Source organism: Panicum virgatum, chromosome 8K (genome assembly GCF_016808335.1).
Source record: "Panicum virgatum strain AP13 chromosome 8K, P.virgatum_v5, whole genome shotgun sequence".
In the NCBI taxonomy this organism is placed as follows: Eukaryota; Viridiplantae; Streptophyta; class Magnoliopsida; order Poales; family Poaceae; genus Panicum; species Panicum virgatum.
The window spans coordinates 45075971-45094032 of NC_053143.1; the positions used below are offsets into that span (position 1 = coordinate 45075971).

An 18062-nucleotide genomic window follows, 5' to 3' on the forward strand; every position below is an offset into this window, starting at 1 on the left:
GCTCCAGCAGTAATGGGGCACGTGGCGATCTCGAACCTCCTGGACAAAGTGTCGGCGTGCGCACTAAGGAGGTCCGAAGGTCGCGTGGAGGTTCCGGACCCCTCGAGGGGGGAGGTCCAGGCCTCCGGCTGCTAGTGATGGGCATCCCTCTTCGAAGGGCTCGTGGCAACACCGGGCCCCTTCCCGATCAGGGGGCGGGTCCGGGACCATACGTGTGATGAGGTGGAGTCCGGACAGCCGAAGTTGGCAGAATAGTGACGGGAACAGTGCCGAGCCCATCTCATCCCGCGTCGCAGGTTCCACAGTGTTGCCACAGCGTCCGGGTTGGTGAAGCAGTGACCGAAGTTGGCGGATAGGACTCCGGTCATAGCCACTGTGGGGAATGGCGGCCTGACGCCGTCTGTCCCGGTCGCTGTGGAGGAGTGGTTGGCATTCAATGCCTTCGTACGACGGGTGGGTGAGCGAAAAGGCTGTTTGTCCTTTATGTCGACGGGTGGCCTCGAGCGAGGCAGAGATCGTTCGCCCCGCTCGAGGGTAGGTTCGGTACCCTCGAGCGAGGTGGAGATGTTTTGCCAGCTCGAGGGTAGATTCGCTACCCTCGAGCGAGGCGGAGATGCGGGGCACAGTCGAGGGTCTCGATGGGAGCCCTTGAGCGAGGCGGAGATCGCCCTGTGGGTCCAAGAGGGGTGCGAATGGGCCGCATGCTGGGCTTCTTTGAGTCCTTTTCTTTCTTCCAGATTGGAAGGAGGCCGTGGGCCTTCGTGGGCCTAGTCGCCTAACATGTGTTTGCATTTTTTAGGGTGATCTTAGTACCCCGATTAGGGTGTCCCTAATCATGGTACCCGACAATCGCTCTGTGTGGGATCTTAAGGTGAACACGATCATCGAGTCTACAGGCTATGAGACTCTGACCATGAATGAGCTCTTCAGCAAGCTCAAGGCCACGGAGGTGGATAACCAGACACGAGCCAAGCTCAATGGTGCCCCTCCTTCCAAGAGCATCGCTCTTGTGACTGGCCCAGGTGGATCGAGCTCTAACGCTAACTCTGCTCTTGGCTTTTCTCTTGCCTCTTTGCCTTCTGTTATAGATGAGCAGCTAGAGACGCTGGGCGATGACGACTTGTGCCTCCTCATCGACAAGTTCCAGCGTGTCTACCATAACAGGCAGAGGAAGAAGAACCCCGGGTGCTACCACTGCGGCGATCTGAACCACTTCATCGCCGACTGCCCCAAGAAGTCCGGCGGTGGCCAGAACAACAACTTCGACTACTACCGCCACCGCCACCGCGACGAGGGAGGCTCCAACAAGGAGCGTCGGTGCCACAAGTACCGCAGTCATGACCGGGGAGGACGCTTCGACAAGGAGTCGCTCAAGAAGCGCTTCCAGTACAAGGCCAAGAAGCAGGAGAAGGCTTTCCTGGCGCAGCTCAGCAACGTCGACAAGAGCTCTGACACCGACCGCTCTTCTTCACCGACCTCCGACGACGATGACAAGAAGAAGAAGAAGCGGGACAAGGAAGCCACCAGCTTCATCGGCCTTTGCTTGGCGAACGGTCGGCGCAAGAGCTTCTGCACCATGGCGGGTGAAGCCAATGGTGCTCGTGCGTCTTCGGGTGAACATGCTACACTGACGCACGTCGACTCTTCTCCTGGATCCGAGAGTGATTCAGAGGTAAACTCTACTATTGACCTGCTTGATACTGAGGTTAGGGAGTTGTATGCCGCTCTCGACAACCAGAAGAGGCTGCTTAAGGAAGCAGCTAGAGAGTGTAGAAAGCTTAGGGCTGAGCTGGCTTGTGCTAGAGAGAAATCTGGTGAGGATGAGTGCGCTGGCTGCATATCTCACATGAATGATCTTGTTGCTCTCCATGCCAAGTATGATGAGAACGTTGCGAACTTGGATGTTGCCAAGACTTTGCTTGCTGACGTGTCTCATGAGCTAGCTAAGGTCAAGCATGAGCTTGAATTGGCTAAGGACACTCCCATCGTTAGTGATGTGCTTGAATGCGATGAGTGTCCCATTTTTAAGTTTGATCTAGCTTCTTTGCAGTCTAAGTTTGCCACTGTTATTTGTGAGCTAGAGGAGCTTAGATCTATGCCTATTTTGCTTGGTGCCTGTAAGCTTTGTCCCATGCTTAGGTCGGAGCTAGATGAGAAGAATGCCTTGATTAAGTCATTGGGGAAGACTAAGGTCGTGGAGTCTAGACCACCTATTGATTGTCATGTTTGCCCTGGTCTGATTTCTGATTTGGATAATCTTACGGTAGAGAAAGCCAACTTGGAGAATGAGAACACATATCTTAGGGCGATTCTGAGTTGGGTTTCTAGCAGTGAGCCGCAGTTGGGCATGATGATCAAGCAGTTTAAGCGTGGTGATGGTTTTGGGGTCGGTTACACATACACAAAGTCAGACTTTGACAAGTTGTATGGTAAGATCGGCAAGGCTGCTGGAGTTTCAAGTGCTCTAAACACTGCTAGCACAAGCACGCAGCCTTCGCTTGTTGACCCCGTGGATGGTGTGCTGAAAGAACCACAAAAAGCACCGCCACAGAAGAAGGTTTTTGTTCCAAAGCCAAATGAGCTGAGAAATCCTCTTGATACGCTCCCTGCTGCCACAGCCCAGGTTGCCCAGAAGAAGGGGGCTACTCCTCCCTGTCCGCAGGCGAGGCCTCCACCTCCCAAGAGAGAGGTGAGGTACCACTGCGAGTACTGTGACAGAGAAGGTATCCCGGAGGAGTTTTGCTTCAGGAGGAAGCGGGCTGTGAGGCGTGAGCAGGAGAGACGTAACTCGGACATGTACTCTGCTCGGGTGCATGGTCCTCTTCAGCATGGTGGTAGGCGAGATGCTAGGGGCACCGTGTAGGTGGAGGACAGGGAGACGGTGGTAGTTACCGTGCTCTAGCGTGTGGTCGCTTTGCCGGTCATGCTCCTGGTCGTCCTCAGTACGGCTATGGACCATGGGACCTAGGCTTTGGAGGAGGTTACGATGCACCACGCTTTCCTCGCGGTGGTGATCATCAGCCTCGTGGTAGACGGGACAGGGGATACGCTTTGCCTGATTTTGCTAACCCCTCTGTAGAGCAAATGGCTCGACACTGGTTTGCTTCACACTTTACTAACCCCAGTGTTGAGACATTTGCTCACCCTTTGTCTCACTACTAATGTGCAGGTTGGAGGCCTGGAGAATAGATGGATCATGGACTCCGGTTGTTCACGCCATTTGACCGGGAATGAGAAATGGTTCTCCAGCCTCACCCCAACGCGCCACAAAGAATACATCATATTTGGGAATAATGGTAAGGGCAAGGTACGTGCTGTTGGCGCTGTTAGAGTTTCTGATCACTTCACCCTGAGAGAGGTTGCTTTGGTTTCGAATCTTGGCTTTAATTTGCTCTCTATTTCGCAACTTCATGATGAGGGGTTTGAAGTTCGCTTCAAGGAGGGTTGTTCTCGAGTTTTGGATTTCAGAGGAGACCTGGTTTGCCGGATCGTTCCTCGTGATTGAGTTTTCTTGGTCGATTTCTCTGGAACTCCTTTTGGCCCTTCTTGTTGCTTGTTGGCTGGTCCTTCTTCTGATCTGTGGAAGTGGCATAGGAGACTTGGACATTTGAGCTTCGACTTGTTGTCTAGACTTAGCTCACTTGGCCTAATTCGAGGATTGCCCAAATTGAAGTCTGAAAAGGACCTTGTTTACCATCCGTGTCGCCACAGGAAGATGATTGCTACTTCTCATCCGCCTATTAATTAGGTGATGACCACTCATCCTGGAGAGTTGCTACACATGGACACAGTTGGTCCTTCTAGGGTGATGTCAGTTGGTGGGAAGTGGTACGTTCTTGTGATCGTGGATGATTTTTCTCGCTATTCTTGGGTCTTTTTGATGAGAACCAAGGATGAGGGTTTCGAGTTTGTTCGAGACTTGATCTTGAGGTTGAAAAACGAGCTACCCCAGGCCATGAGAGCAATTCGCAGTGATAATGGCACAGAATTCAAAAACGCTCATTTTGACACCTTTTGCAGTGATCAAGGTCTTGAACACTAGTACTCTTCTCCCTACACTCCACAGCAGAATGGAGTTGTAGAATGGAAGAATCGGACACTGGTTGATATGGCGAGGACGATGCTCGATGAGCATAGGACTCCTCGAAAGTTCTGGGCTGAGGAGGTTAATACCGCTTGTTATGTGTCCAATCGTATTTTCTTGCGTGCTTTCATGCACAAGACTTCTTATGAGTTGCGATTTGGACGCCAGCCCTGTGTTGACCATCTCAGAGTTTTCGGTTGCCGGTTTTTTGTGCTGAAAGAAGGAAATCTTGATAAGTTTGAGTCTCACTCGTCTGACGGCATTTTTCTCGGTTATGCATCTCATTCCAGAGAATACCGTGTGTTGCTTATTGATTCTAACAACGTCAGAGAGACTTGTGAAGTCACTTTCGACGAGACTGCACCGTGCAATGCTTCTGTCTTTGAAGTTGCAGGAGAAGATGAGCTCGGCACCTCCATCTTTGAAGATAAGGAGGAAGAAGCTACGGAGGGTGATGCTGAGGTTACCACGCGTGATGTGGACCCAGTCACCTCCGCCATGAGCTCGGACGATGATGGCGGCCCCGATCCTACTACGTCTACTTCCCGGGGGCCAGTCGAGCAGGTGACTCAGCCTTCCACAGCTGCACCTGAGGAGGCACCAGTTTTGGTTGAGGAGGAGGCGACTTCGACAAGGGAAGCACCGCGACACATTTAGAATCGTCACCCACCTCAACAGATGCTAGGTGACCTCAACGAGAGAGTCACACGGTCCAAGGTAACAAGTATCACTGGCTTTGCTCATTCAGCGTTTGTTGCCTCTTTTGAGACCAAAGATATTGGACACGCTCTTTCTGATTCTAATTGGGTCAATGCCATGCATGAGGAACTCGAAAATTTTGAAAGAAACCAAGTTTGGGTTTTAGTCGAGCCTCCACCTGCTTGTAATCCCATCGGAACGAAGTGGGTTTTCAAAAACAAGTAGGGTGAGGATGGGTTGGTTGTTCGAAACACGGCTCGTCTTGTTGCTTAGGGTTTTTGCCAAAAAGAAGGGATTGATTTTGAGGAAACTATTGCCCCTGTTGCTCGTTTGGAAGCGATTTGGATTTTTCTTGCATTTGCTGCTTCTAAGGGTTTTAAAGTTTTCCAAATGGACGTTAAATCTGCCTTCTTAAATGGTTTTATCGAAGAAGAGGTTTATGTGAAACAATCCCCTGGTTTCGAAAATCCCAAGTTTCCAAACCGTATTTATAAACTTCAGAAAGCACTTTATGGTTTGAAATAGGCACCTAGAGCTTGGTATGATAGACTGAAAATATTTTTGCTGGCTCAAGGTTTTTAAAATGAGATGTGTGGATAAAACTTTGTTCCTCATGCGGTCTGGCAATGATTTTCTATTAGTTCATATATATGTGGATGATATTATCTTTGGTGGCTCTTCTCATGCTCTTGTCTCCAAGTTTTCTGAGCAGATGTCCAGGGAGTTCGAGATGAGTATGATGGGTGAGCTGTAGTTCTTCCTCGGGCTGCAGATCAAGCAAATTCCTTAGGGCACGTTCGTCCATCAAGCCAAATACACCAGGGACTTGCTGCGGAAGTTTGACATGAGTGACTTGTCACCTCAACCGACTCCGATCAGCACTTCGACGGCGCTTGATGAGGACTTGGACGGTGAGGCGGTGGACCAGAAGCTATACAGGAGCATGATCGGCTCTCTCCTATACCTGACGGCGACGCGGCCGGACATTCAGTTCGGCGTCAGCCTTTGTGCGCAGTACCAGGCTTCTCTGCGCACCTCCCACAGGCAGGTGGTGAAACACATCTTCAGGTATCTGAAATTCACCCCTGAGTTTTGTGTCTGGTACTCTGCGGATTCTTCTCTGGTTTTGGTTGGTTTTTCTGATGCCGATTTCGGCGGGTGTCGGTTGGATCGCAAGTCGACATCCGGCACTTGTCAATTTCTCGGTACATCTTTGGTGTCTTGGTCCTCTCGCAAGCAGGCTAGCGTAGCGCTTTCCTCCACAGAAGCTGAGTATGTTGCCGCTGCTAGTGTTGCTCCCAGATCCTATGGATGAAACAAACCTTGCAGTATTATGGACTGAGTTATGATAGGGTTCCTATTTTTATAGACAACATGTCCGCAATTAGCATTGCAAAGAACCCTATCATGCACTCCAGAACCAAACACATAGATATTCAGTTCCACTTCCTGAGAGATAATCATGAGAGAGGCCCCATAGACTTGATCCATGTCCCTTCAGAGAGGCAAACCGCAAATATCCTAACCAAACCACTTGAGCAGGACACTTTTGTTCGCTTGCGAGGGGAGCTGGGGGTTTGTTACCCCTTTTGATCGCTGACTTTTCTTTGGTTAGCTTTGTAGGGTTTATTTGTTTTTCTCTTCTTTTTCTAGGTTTGGTAGTTGCATTGTGCATATGCATTGTACATTTATGCATTTTGCATTGCTTCACTAGCACTAGTATTCTTGTATACATTGCTATGATCTCCTAGTGCTTGCTAGTGTGAGTTTATAAATGTGATCATGTATAGCTTGCTCCACTGTGTATATGACTTCATCTGAGTTAAGCTATTTTGATTTGAAAATTTGAAAACATGGTCACCCTGTCTTGGATACTGGCATGTTAGGGCGTGTTGATATGCTTTGCTATCTCACTCATGCTAGTGTAGCCTTTCGTTCAGCATTTCATACTAGACATGATCTAAAATTGATAAAATTGCTTGAATTGTGCTTGAAATGGAATGGAAAGATCCAGGTGGGATTGCTTGTCGCACTGATCGAGCTTTCGGGACGGCTCACTTTGCACTTGTGAAAACTCGGGCAAGGCTGTGCATGACTGAAACGAGTGTCTTAAGCTTCTGACTGCCTTTGGCATAGGCTTGGCATCGTTGCTAAGTAAAGCATGACAAGCTTTCAACCCCTGGCATGAAAATTGCTTGATATAATTTGATTGCAAAATGAATGTTTGCAACATACTTTGGATGTTCTTGGCTCATCTGTATGAGTTTGATTAGCACTATTTTTCATTCCCTACTTGCTAGTGCTAGATTAAGGGTGATGCTTTTATTTCTCCTAAACTGAACTTGCCTAGCTCTAGACTGATTTGATATACCCTGTTGAGCTAGATGCAGGTCTTGTTTATGGATGCACACGTGCTTGTGACTAGTAGTTCATATCCTTGTATCCCTGAATGCTCTCACTTACACCTCCTGCCTTGCATTCATTGCATACCATATGTTTAGGGGGAGTCTCAGGTTCAGGGGGAGCTTTAGGTCTAATCCTTGATGTGTGCATGTGCCAACAAGGGGGAGAAGTTAGTGATCGAACAAGAGGGAAATTGTTTGATGTGTGCACAGGGCCTTGAGGGTGCATACATTTGGTGAGAGTTGCACTGGTAAGGGGGAAATGCATTCAGTGGGAGTTTCTGCTTTGTTTAGCTCCTGGTTTTCCCTCCGCTTCTGGCATGACTGTGTCGAGCCCTGCCTCTGTCTTTGAGGAGTCATGCTTGTGTTTGATCGATTGCATCGAGCCGTTGCCCTTGTCTTAGGGAATCGATCTCTGCTTGGTCAAGTGACTTGTTCTTGCTTCTTTCGAGCTTTTGTCACTTGTTCAAGTTCACTCTTGCTTCTTTGTTCTTCACTGCTTTTGTTTCAATCTTAGTTCGTTCGTGGTGTGTTGACAATGCACTCATCAAGGGGGAGATTGAGGAATGTTGAGTACTCTATCCTGCTTGTGATGAGTGAATTGTCAACCGTGCGGTGTGATCGTGCGCTTGGTCTTTGGTTGCAGGTACACGGGCGTCGAGTGTCGACGGTGAGCTGCCGTGGAGGAGCTGTGGCCGATGGACCGTGCGGTGGACGGCGGTGAAGGGCAGCCGGGACCGGAGCTCGGGCCGGGCGGCAGCTGTGGCGTCCACTCCTGGATCGAGGGCGCAAGCGGCAACGGAAGGCGGGTTTCTTAGTTTGTGCCACAAAACCAAGGAGGCGGACGGCGGTTGAAAAAGCCAAGTCGTCGAGGCACGGGCGTCGGTCTCGAGACTAACGGAGGCGACGGGCGTCGACGGCGTCTAGGGCCTCGCTGCGGGCGAGGAGGTGACGGGCGTCGGGCGGCGTCTAGGGCCGTCAGGCGGCCGAGGCGGGAACGGCGTCCAGGGCCACGACGTGGTGGAGGCGGGAATCTTCCCGTGCGTGGAGTTTTGGCGGTTTTCTCAAAACCGGCCACCTACCCGGGTTTCGCAGACCCTCCAAAACCACGGACCGGATCTTCATCCACACGGCGGCATTGCGGAGAAGACTTCGACTCGAAGAAAGAACCTCGACCGTCGGATGAGTCCTTGTATCTTTTTCCGGTTTTGCCCCTACGGGCTTTCTAGGGGTAGTTTAGTCTTTTAGTCTAGAGTTAGTGGGTTAAAAACTCCCTCACCCTCTCTCTCTCTCGGTGCTCTTTTTCCCAGCGCCAGAACTGAGCCGCCCTCCTCCTCACGTTGCCCCTCTCTCCTCCTCTCTGTTCTTCCTTTTCTTCTCTAGGATTAGGATTTTGGAGATGGATCTTTGAGACTCTTGTACTGAGATTGATCGGGAAAGGAGGCCCAATCCTCCTTGTGCCCTCTGGGGTTTTGAATTCAATTCAATCTTGTACGATTTGTGCTTTGTTTTGGATGAATTCGATTTTCCTTCGACGAATCTTGAGCACGAGATGACGAGCGGTTTTCTGATGATCGAGTGACTCTTTATAGTGATTCAAAACCATCTTTATAGTGATTCACCGTCGATCTGCCGTTCCGCCGCCCTGTTCCGCGCCAAAGCTAGGTGAAGTGGTGAGGACCCTCGCCGCCCCTTTTTCCCTCTCCCTCTCGCTCTCCTGCCCCGGCAATTGCTCGCCGAAGCACGCCGTCCGCCCCTCGCCGTCGTGGAGCACCGCCGCTGCACCAACCCACCGCCCCGCCACCCCCATAGAGCTCTCCATCGACTCCTCTATCTCCCCGGCCAAACCCCGCAGCGAACCGAGCCCCGGAGCACCGGATTCGGTGTTTACCGGTGGTCCGCCGCCGCCCCTGCTCGCCGCCGGCATGCAGCGCCGCTCGCTGAGTGGCGCCACCGAGCCGCCGCCCCGCCCAAGCCGCGTCCCCGTGCAGCCGAGCCGCCACGAAGTCGAGCCGCGCGGCCCGAGCCGCGCCCATCCCAGCCCTCGGATCTCGATCCGACGGTCTAGATTGGATCTAGACCAAAGTCAATCCCACACATACCGCTCAACCCCTAATCTTTTGCAAAAAAGCCCCTAAGTTTTACGAAAATAAACCTACAGTCCACTGCAGTTCAAAAATAATTAGGTTTAAGTCCTTTTCTTTCTGTTTTAGCCCCTGTATTTTCTAAAAATAGAAGATGCCGTCCAGGACCCTTCTTTTGCTATCTAGCCCCTGGATCTAAGGTTTAATTAGGTTTTTAGCCCCTGGTTTCTTTGAAGCTAACCCCTGGAGGTTCAAAACTCTCACAAACAAGTCTCTGGTGCACTGTTTTAGCCATATCTTTCACATTTCAACTCCGTTTTCAGCGATTCTTTCACTCACGTGATCCTTGCTTCGCGTTCTACACCTTTTTCACCTTTTCCAGTACTATTTTTACTGTTTTTCTACTATTTCTTATTTGTATTGTTTGTTGTGCTTGTGTGATCGTGTAGACGACGTGCCGTTCGAGGGTGATCAAGAGCAAGCTTTTGAGGAAGATTTTCAGCAGTTAGCCGAGGAAGGCAAGTGGCTTTCCGCTTCTGCATACTCTGATTTGTCCCATTAATAGCATGTTAATGCACTTTACTTTTCTGTTTATGCATAAATTTGACAGGAACACCTATTAAGGACTTTACCTAGTCTTTTTACCTCAACCTTGGAACACCGGGTTTAATATCTTGTTGGGGTAGCTTTGCTTAGTTTCTTTACCTTTGGGTTGGTTGGTATAATCTTGGAAAATGTTAAATATGGTTTTATCATGGTTAAGGGAACAAGATCACTTTGATTAATTGGAACATGGAGAACCACCCAGGAAAACAGTGCAACCACAAGAACTATATGGCTCTGGTCTTGGCTAATTAATTAGAGACTCTAGTTTGAAGCAGTCTTACCAAAAGAGAAAGAGGAGCGGCGGTTGACAGGGTATAACCCGGTCCTCTTGGGAAGCGGGCTTTGCTAAGACACTATGCCCATTAGGGATGCTTATGCTCTGCTACTGCTCCGGAAACCTTAGCGGACTACTTCTTATTAGGGAATCTTTGTAAAGGCCTCGTAGCGTCCCTATGCAATCACACCTAAGGAAGTGTGGCATTGTGCCTGGCCCGCACAACATGGTTGAGTCCAAAGTTCTTCGGAACTTTTACGCGACTTGTGGGTAAAGTGTACAATCTCTGCAGAGTGTATAACTAATATATCAGTCGTGCTCGCGGTTATGAGCGGCTTGGACCCTCGCATGATAATTGAACTTGAAGAATAATCAAATTGTGGTTCTTTGGTTTTATGTTGGATCCTTTATGCTTATGCTTAAGTGGGTTGGTATAAACTTATACTTAGTTAATAGGTGCTTGCTAATAAAATATGATCAACTAAAATTGCTAACCGCTAAAATGCCTTTAGCACTTCTTGTTTAACCTTGCATATTCCCCCACTTGCTGAGTACTAACCATAAGTGTACTCACCATTGCTTAAACTGCTGCTCAGAAGAGAACTTTGAAGTGGAGAACTTCGACGATTTTGAGGAGTTCTAGGCGTACGTCCACCAGTCAGCTGCCTGTGGGAGAAGTCGTGCTGTGGACTTCATTTAGGATGTCGGTGAAACGTTTAAGACCTTTTGAGTCTATTTCATTCGGGGTGTAATAATGTCGTTTTGCTCTATAATTCCTTTACTTTTCAAGTATTGTCTTTTGATACATTCACTCGACGTCGATCATATGTGTGTAAACTTGATCCTAGAGGACATATGAGATGCATTCGATTTTCTTTATAAAATCGGGTGTGACAGTGACTCTAGGCATGGGAAACGAAGGTTGGATACGGCGGCAGCGGTAGCCATGGCTATGGCATCCCGAGCTTCGGGGAGCTCTGCTCAGGTAGGGAGAGTGAAGGCCACGGGTTGGGGAAGGTAGAGGAGGGCTTGGAGGTGCTCACCCTAGGAGGAATTGAATCGAGAGGGTTTGATGGGGGAGATCGGCGGGTGGTCTGTTCCACCAAGAACAGAGCAGCTCGATGGACAGAGCTTGGGGATGGGAAGCTGGAGGAGCGGGACGCGTGGCTCGGCGAGCTCGATGGTGGTGAGGAGAGCAGCTTGGGGCGCCTTTCCTAGGCGGCGGAGGTGAGCTCGACTGGTGGCGCCTTCAATGTCGGCGACCAGGACGGGCAGGCCAGCGAGCAAGGCTGCAATGAGGTGGTGACACGGCAATGACAGCAGCTGAGGGCGCGGCGGGAAGCGGTGGTCGGGGGCGACACTCACCGGGAGAGAGAAGATGCCGGTGGGCGTGGGGTCTGGCGGAGGCAGGAGAGGATAGTGGGCCCTTTAAAAAATTATCATTTATGAGTTATGACACATGTCCAGTAGCCCCTGAGCTTTGAATCTGAATCCCGTGATTTGGGGTTTAAGGATCTTAAGTCGTGGGATTTGGGATATCCCAATTACTATTCTACCCTTCAATAATTAAAATTAATTAAAAATAATATTATGAGTAGGCATTGGGAGGTATTAGGAAGCGTTAAAAATTATTTCCAAATATAGTAAAAGGGCTCAACATATGATTGACTTGTTGGGTGGTTGCAACATAGTACTATGCTTGATTGGCTTATTGAACCCGGCCGCTATGTCGTGTTACACGTAAAATTAAAGAATATCTTCTCATCAATTAAAATTTTAATTCCTATCTATTTTAGTTTCTATTTATGCTAAGGTGTCACTGAAAGCATTCTTTGGACATTACCATGGTCTCAAAAATATGAATTTGCTAAGTAATATCTATTACTCCATCCTTTGAAAAATGTAAGGAGGTGTTTGACCTGATGTAGTCTCCATTACTACCTTTGACTGTTAATATCACAGCCATTATATTATTCGAGTACATAAAATTGACTTCATATGAAAATACTTTCAAATATATGAATATGAATCTGATTATAATATATTTCTATGGTATAATCTACAAATTCTTAGACTACTTGTTGGTCAGATTAAAAGGTTTGAATCATGGGTTGCATTATAGAAAAGAAAAGGTGAGGGTATTATATATTTGTAAAGTATATTTAACTTTATAAGTATGCACTTCCATAGATCAAATAACTCAATTTTTCTATGCTCATCGCACTATCATCACCATGCAGGGAAGATATTGTCAACTCAGTAGGAACCTTAATTGAGAATAAGTGAACAATCTAAAAAGGCAAGTTAACCTCGGATGCCAAGAACAGATAATGTTCTATCACAATCCCAAAGTCACAAACAAGTAAAGTTGGTTAAGATTTTAAATTTACTGATCGCTGGATTTAAATTGTTTCTAATGCTACTCTTTTGAATTAAAAATGCAATATGAATAACAAAGAAAAAATTCATGTATTTCGACTATAGTGGATTATTTTGTCAGTAAAACATAGGTAAATGTTTCTGAGCTGTGCCGTTATTTGTGATGCATCATCATCATTCAGCCTGGCAATGGATACAAGTAACAGAATGATGGAATCATTGATGTTGCAGTTATACTGGAAAGAGGCTTGTTGCATTAATAATGCTAAAATGTAAAGATGTGCAAACTTATCCGAACCCTTTAACCCCTCTATGGCTCTCTTTTTTATGTTTCACATGCAAATGAGTGATAAATTCATTGATATAGCCAACAAATTCTGTGCCTGTTTCATCAAAAAAAAAATCAGTGCCCGTTCCTTCTTATCTGGTCCAAATTACTAAAGCCTATGCACCCATTATTCAGCCTTAGCTTCCAGAGTTCCCAAATATGACAAAGTGACCCATCTTTGTTCGATGGACAAGAAAATTTATCAGACATATCAAAGAAACAATAACAATTTGAATATCAAGCATATGTTGAGTACCTTGTAGACCATTGAAAGCCCTCGGGTGCTCTAGCCTAAGAGGGGGAGGGGGTGAATTAGGCACTCTAAAAACCTTAACCTATGGCTCCAAATAGTTTGTACAAAACTTAAACTAAAACAAGCTATCTAGATGTGCAACTACGGTTCACCTTAGTGTGAAACTCTCATGCCAAAAGAGTTTTGCAACCTATAGCCAATCCTAACAAGATACTACACTAAGAAGGTAAAGGCACACAAGTTGCAATATGAAATGTGGAAGCTAAAGGAGAGGGATGAGAGAAAGAGAACTCTCGACACGAGGATATATCCCGTGGTTTGGTTTGCCACAAAGGCACCCCTACGTCCACGTTGTTGAAGCACTCACGAAGAGTATCGCTTCCCGGCAATCAAGTCTCTTCCGTGAACACAATCACAGTCACCTTGATCCCGATCTTCACTAAGGGAGATTGCCCACGAAGGAGGGGTCTCCGTCCCCCGCACAATGTTGTCGACGCCACTCCACACCAAGCTGGAGGGTCGTTGACTTGCCAGCGAGCCACTAATGCTCCAAGGAGGCCGGCGCACCGAGATACAAGTTTGGTTCACTCTAGAACCACAGCACAAGGATCTAAACCTTGCTTGATCACTCACTCAAGAGCTAACCTAGCACTAACACTCACAAAGCTTGTGCTAAGGACTAAGAATTTGAACTCTATGCTCTTGGATGGCTTGGAGGTGTTCTTGGGTGTGTGTGTGATGTCTTGGGACTCCAGCAAGCTTCAAATGGCCGGGGGAACACATATATATAGGCCACCATGTCAAGAGAGCCGTTACTAGCCGTTGGCCAATTTTCTGCGTAGGCATCGGAACTTCCGGTGCATAGAGCATCGGTTCTTCCGGTCACTCTGCGCTTTGAAGTAACCGTTGGCCTCTCTGACACGCTGCAGCAATTTCAGGGACCATCGGATGAACCGATGCTAGGGCGTCGGAATTTCCGGTGATACTTGTCCTTCATATAGCCGTTACACCTTGCTGACGTCATTGCACCGACGCATTACTCCGGTAGCCGTCGGATCTTCCGGTGCTGAAGGCTTGGCTGCTGCATGCTTGACATCGTCTCTGGAACATAGGACGTTGAATGCACCGATGCTTAACTTGGCCTCGTCGGTTCAACTGGTGCTTCACTCTTTCTTCACTTGATCTCCAGAGGTGCTCAGATTTGCACGGATGCCAGGGCATCGGATCTTCCGACAACCATCGGATGCACCGATGCTTAGGCATCGGTTAAACCGGTACCTCTGTTTTCTGCCAAACTCGTCCAATGCATCGCAGCGATCAATTGGATCCTTCAAATTTATTCTATCTCTGGATTTCCACTATGCTTTTACATCTCTACGGCGGATTGGACTTGTCATCATGGTGGTGGATTGGACTTGGCGTCTCGACAATAGATTGGACATTGCGTCTTGACGATGAATTAGACATGTTGACTCATATCCATGGGACCTAAAAACTCCTACAAGTGTGATCTCACAAACTTGTTAGTCCCATTGATTATGTTGTCACTCAATCACCAAAATCACAAACAATGGCCTAAATGGGGCCATGTTCCTTACAACCATACAGAATGCACCTTCTCCAATGATGTTTCCGCCATTTATAGCATCCTTTAACTCAAATAAACTGAAGTTTTTTAAGGCTGACATGGAAACAACAAATACCTTTAGTTTAGCTTTATGCGACCATGAAGCTGATGTGGCCATAAAAATCATTCTAAATGAGCAGAGCGGTAAACATGGATAGTTTTGAAGAAGTAAAATAAAGAAGTGATGAGCATTGGTAACTAGTTAGCCCGCCAAATGAGTAGCATCAACAAGAGTTATGTCTATGACAAAGAAAGAGTTAATATTGTAGGATCCATATATCTGCGTGTATCACAGGAGTACCAACAAATGAGTGATACAAATTTGGTTTGTTAATTAAGACTTCGTTAAAAGGTTGGTGGAATGTTCAGGTGCAAATTTAAGTAGACATGACTAGCTAAATTGATAGATAAGCCAGCTTGTCTTTGGTGAAAAGCTGAAGGTTGAACCCGATCTCATGTTCATTCATTGGTGGAGCTGAGGGGAAAAAACAAGAGGGACCTAGTTCGTCCATGGCATTCAAGAGTTCTGAAGGTCCCAATGCAACTTTTCTATTCCTGTTAATCTAGAGGTGCCAACTAAACTACAAGCCATACAATAGAATTCATAATTGGCTTAATTAAAGACATTGTTATTGCAAGCAATTGAGTAGACAAGAATATAGATCTTAGAAGTTGCATGGATAAATTAATTTTAGTAAGTAAAACCCAAATAACAAGTTAAACATGGAGTCAGACTAAATAAAAGCATACTTTCTCTGACATTTTATTTCCTGTACTTCTATTAGCATGCTGTGTTTTTCTTTGTAAACATGTAAACTTTACCTTCCACGTAGCTATCCATAGGTCATGACTTTATCTAAGGTAATTATTAAATGTAATTTTTATGTAGAAAAAAATAAAAGTGATTTATGCTGAAACCCACTACAGGAACAAGCTAGCAGAAATCCATCTTACCTTCTAAAGGAGCAAAGGGGGCATCGTTTCCTGTTGGTACAATGTTTTCCTCACCGTTCAAATCAGACCTGCCATTATTACCATATATTGATAAGAAGCTATATTTTAGGTCGGTGAAAACTAAATAATGATTGATGCCACAATGCTTGCAAGTTATTATATGGTTAGTTCATCAACTTCAACATCCAGTAGTGAATAAAAGGATGGAAATTGAGAAAAAGACATAGGTGCATTTGGAAAGGCTCCAGGGCAAGAAGTGTACATATCTTCTCTGCATATTCTTTTTAATTCCATCAAATAGGTTTCTGTAGATATATTGTAATGGTACAGTTTAATAGCTCAAAGGATGGTGACACAACATAGCGGAGGAACAAAATTAGTACCCAGTTAGATGATGATTCAGTTAGTTTATAACGTAAATGAATCACATCAGTCAGACTTTATATGCCAAAACAGCATAAGCCATAATATACCAAAAAATTAAGGTAACTTCCAGTATGCTTTACTTGGTACTCGCTCTATAGTCATGACAATATGATGGTAGGGGTGTCATGTTATCAAGACTGAAGGGACATCTAATAACACACCGTAATGGCTCTAACAAGAAGGGGTACTCATGGCAACATATTGCCTTTACACCAATCAATTTATAATTTATATTCTTAGTAGTCGAACTATGGAAGTACTACTTCCATCAGTCTCTGCACTAACAAGCTAGCCGTCAGGAACTGAGAATACAAACAGCCATATGTACCTAGCATCTTCAGTTGAATGAATGTCATTCGATACACCCGTCAGTCCTGCATCCTGAAATATGGAAAATAATTCAATTAGTTTGTGGTGGCATTGTGAAGCTTTTACAAGAAGATATGTGTCGTCATCTCTAATTATTTGGGTAAACTATTAACAATTTGAAGGTGAAGCTAGCAGGTAAACATGATTTAACATCAAAGATTCAGGTTTCAGGACATCTACTAAAGCATCAAACAACTGTACCGCTTGCTGCTGCCGGGGCGGAGGCTGACCACCAGCCTGAATAGTAAGCAACAAGATGGTGGTGTGGGCGTTGATGGCGAAGGACGCCAGCATCACTTAGTTCAAGATGTCATCCTGTACCCGGCGCAGCTGCTTCGACAGGTCACCCGCCGCGACGAGGCGGCGGGTGGTGGTCCTCTCCTGGCAGGCCGTGACGAGCTCGAGGGCACGCTGCAGGGTCTCCTCCAGGTCCTCCAGCGCACCGGCCAGCGCCGGGCTGTCGGCCACCGTCCCCGTCTGCTGCAGCTGCGACAGGATGGCGCTGAACCTCAGCACGCGCCTCGTGATCTCGCGGCAATCCTCCTCGTTGTGGCGAACCCTGTTCACGGCCTCCTTGATCTTGAGCCCGATTTTGACGATCTTCTCCACCACGGTGGCCACCGGATCTGCCATCGAAACCTTCCCGCCGCACGCAGCTGCGCACAAGATCGAGCAGATGAGGTAAGATCTTGAAACGTTTTGGATCTTCTCCGAGCAACAATCAGAGCAAACAAATTGATTCTCCCACCACGAGCTCTCTATTCACTCGGCAGCAACTCTGCTCTGAGGATGAGTTGCTGAAGCCGGTCTGGACTCTGTTTTTTCTCTTGACGCAGCGGCGCAGACTGAGGTGAGGATGGAAGATGGTTTTGCTTTTCCGCTCGCATGGACCCTCAGTCCCTCACCCATTGTATCCTTTGCTCGCGAAACCGTGTGGAAAGTATGGACCGGTTGCTGGGGACGCTTTTTATTTGTGTGCCAAGTACCAAAATGAATAAAAGATATTCGAATTGACGCACTCTCGGTTATGAGCAAGCTCATATCCCATGAACTCCTCGTAGAAATTCGGTTATGATGGAAATGGTTCGTGGCACCTCTGTGACACTTTACATGTTATACTCTTAACTAACTAAAAGTTATTAGGGGTTTGGGCAACATTAATCAATTCTGATATGTGATAGTGTAGAGAGCTAATGCTTATGCAATAATTACTTAGCCTTAAAGCTTTTACTTGAACCAATGCATGATTCTTGTTTATTTAATCGCGTAAGTCTTGCGAGTACCTTTTGTACTCAGTTTGCTTTCTAAACCTAGTTGCAGGTGAGCCGGAAGTGGTGTTCGGCCACTTCTACCCCGCTGATCCAAATGTGGGGGAAGAGTAGGTCGTTGCGGCTATGGTGATGTCCTTGAGCAAGGCATCATCATCGTAGTATATTTTTATCGTAATCGAACTTCGTGAGAGCATGTAAATATAATAATCTTTAAGTTTCTGAATAATATGGCTTTCGTGAGCTCTAAGGCTTGTAATGGAGATTAGTTTGAACCTTCCTATGTTGAACTTGTAAGGATAAGTTTCG

General features: G+C 46.9%; 1 protein-coding gene across 4 annotated transcripts in view; it reads right to left on the reverse strand.

The window, feature by feature from the left end:
• Window positions 1-17434, reverse strand: part of LOC120644834 — a 45871-nt gene extending 28437 nt beyond the window's left edge. The window contains exons 1-7 of one of the 4 annotated variants that reach the window (XM_039921564.1): window positions 17234-17434; window positions 16687-17141; window positions 16445-16497; window positions 15691-15758; window positions 14711-14790; window positions 13113-13121; window positions 9150-12911 (exon numbers count right to left, since the gene is read on the reverse strand). In XM_039921564.1, the coding sequence (XP_039777498.1) occupies window positions 12861-12911; window positions 13113-13121; window positions 14711-14790; window positions 15691-15758; window positions 16445-16497; window positions 16687-16779 (354 nt within the window). In that variant the 5' untranslated portion in view covers window positions 16780-17141; window positions 17234-17434 and the 3' untranslated portion in view covers window positions 9150-12860. Of the gene's footprint in view, window positions 1-9149; window positions 12912-13112; window positions 13122-13877; window positions 14791-15690; window positions 15759-16444; window positions 16498-16686 lie in introns of those variants that run through there. The other 3 variants (XM_039921566.1, XR_005663963.1, XR_005663964.1) reach the window with 3 other exon arrangements.
• Window positions 17435-18062: the final 628 nt, after the last annotated feature.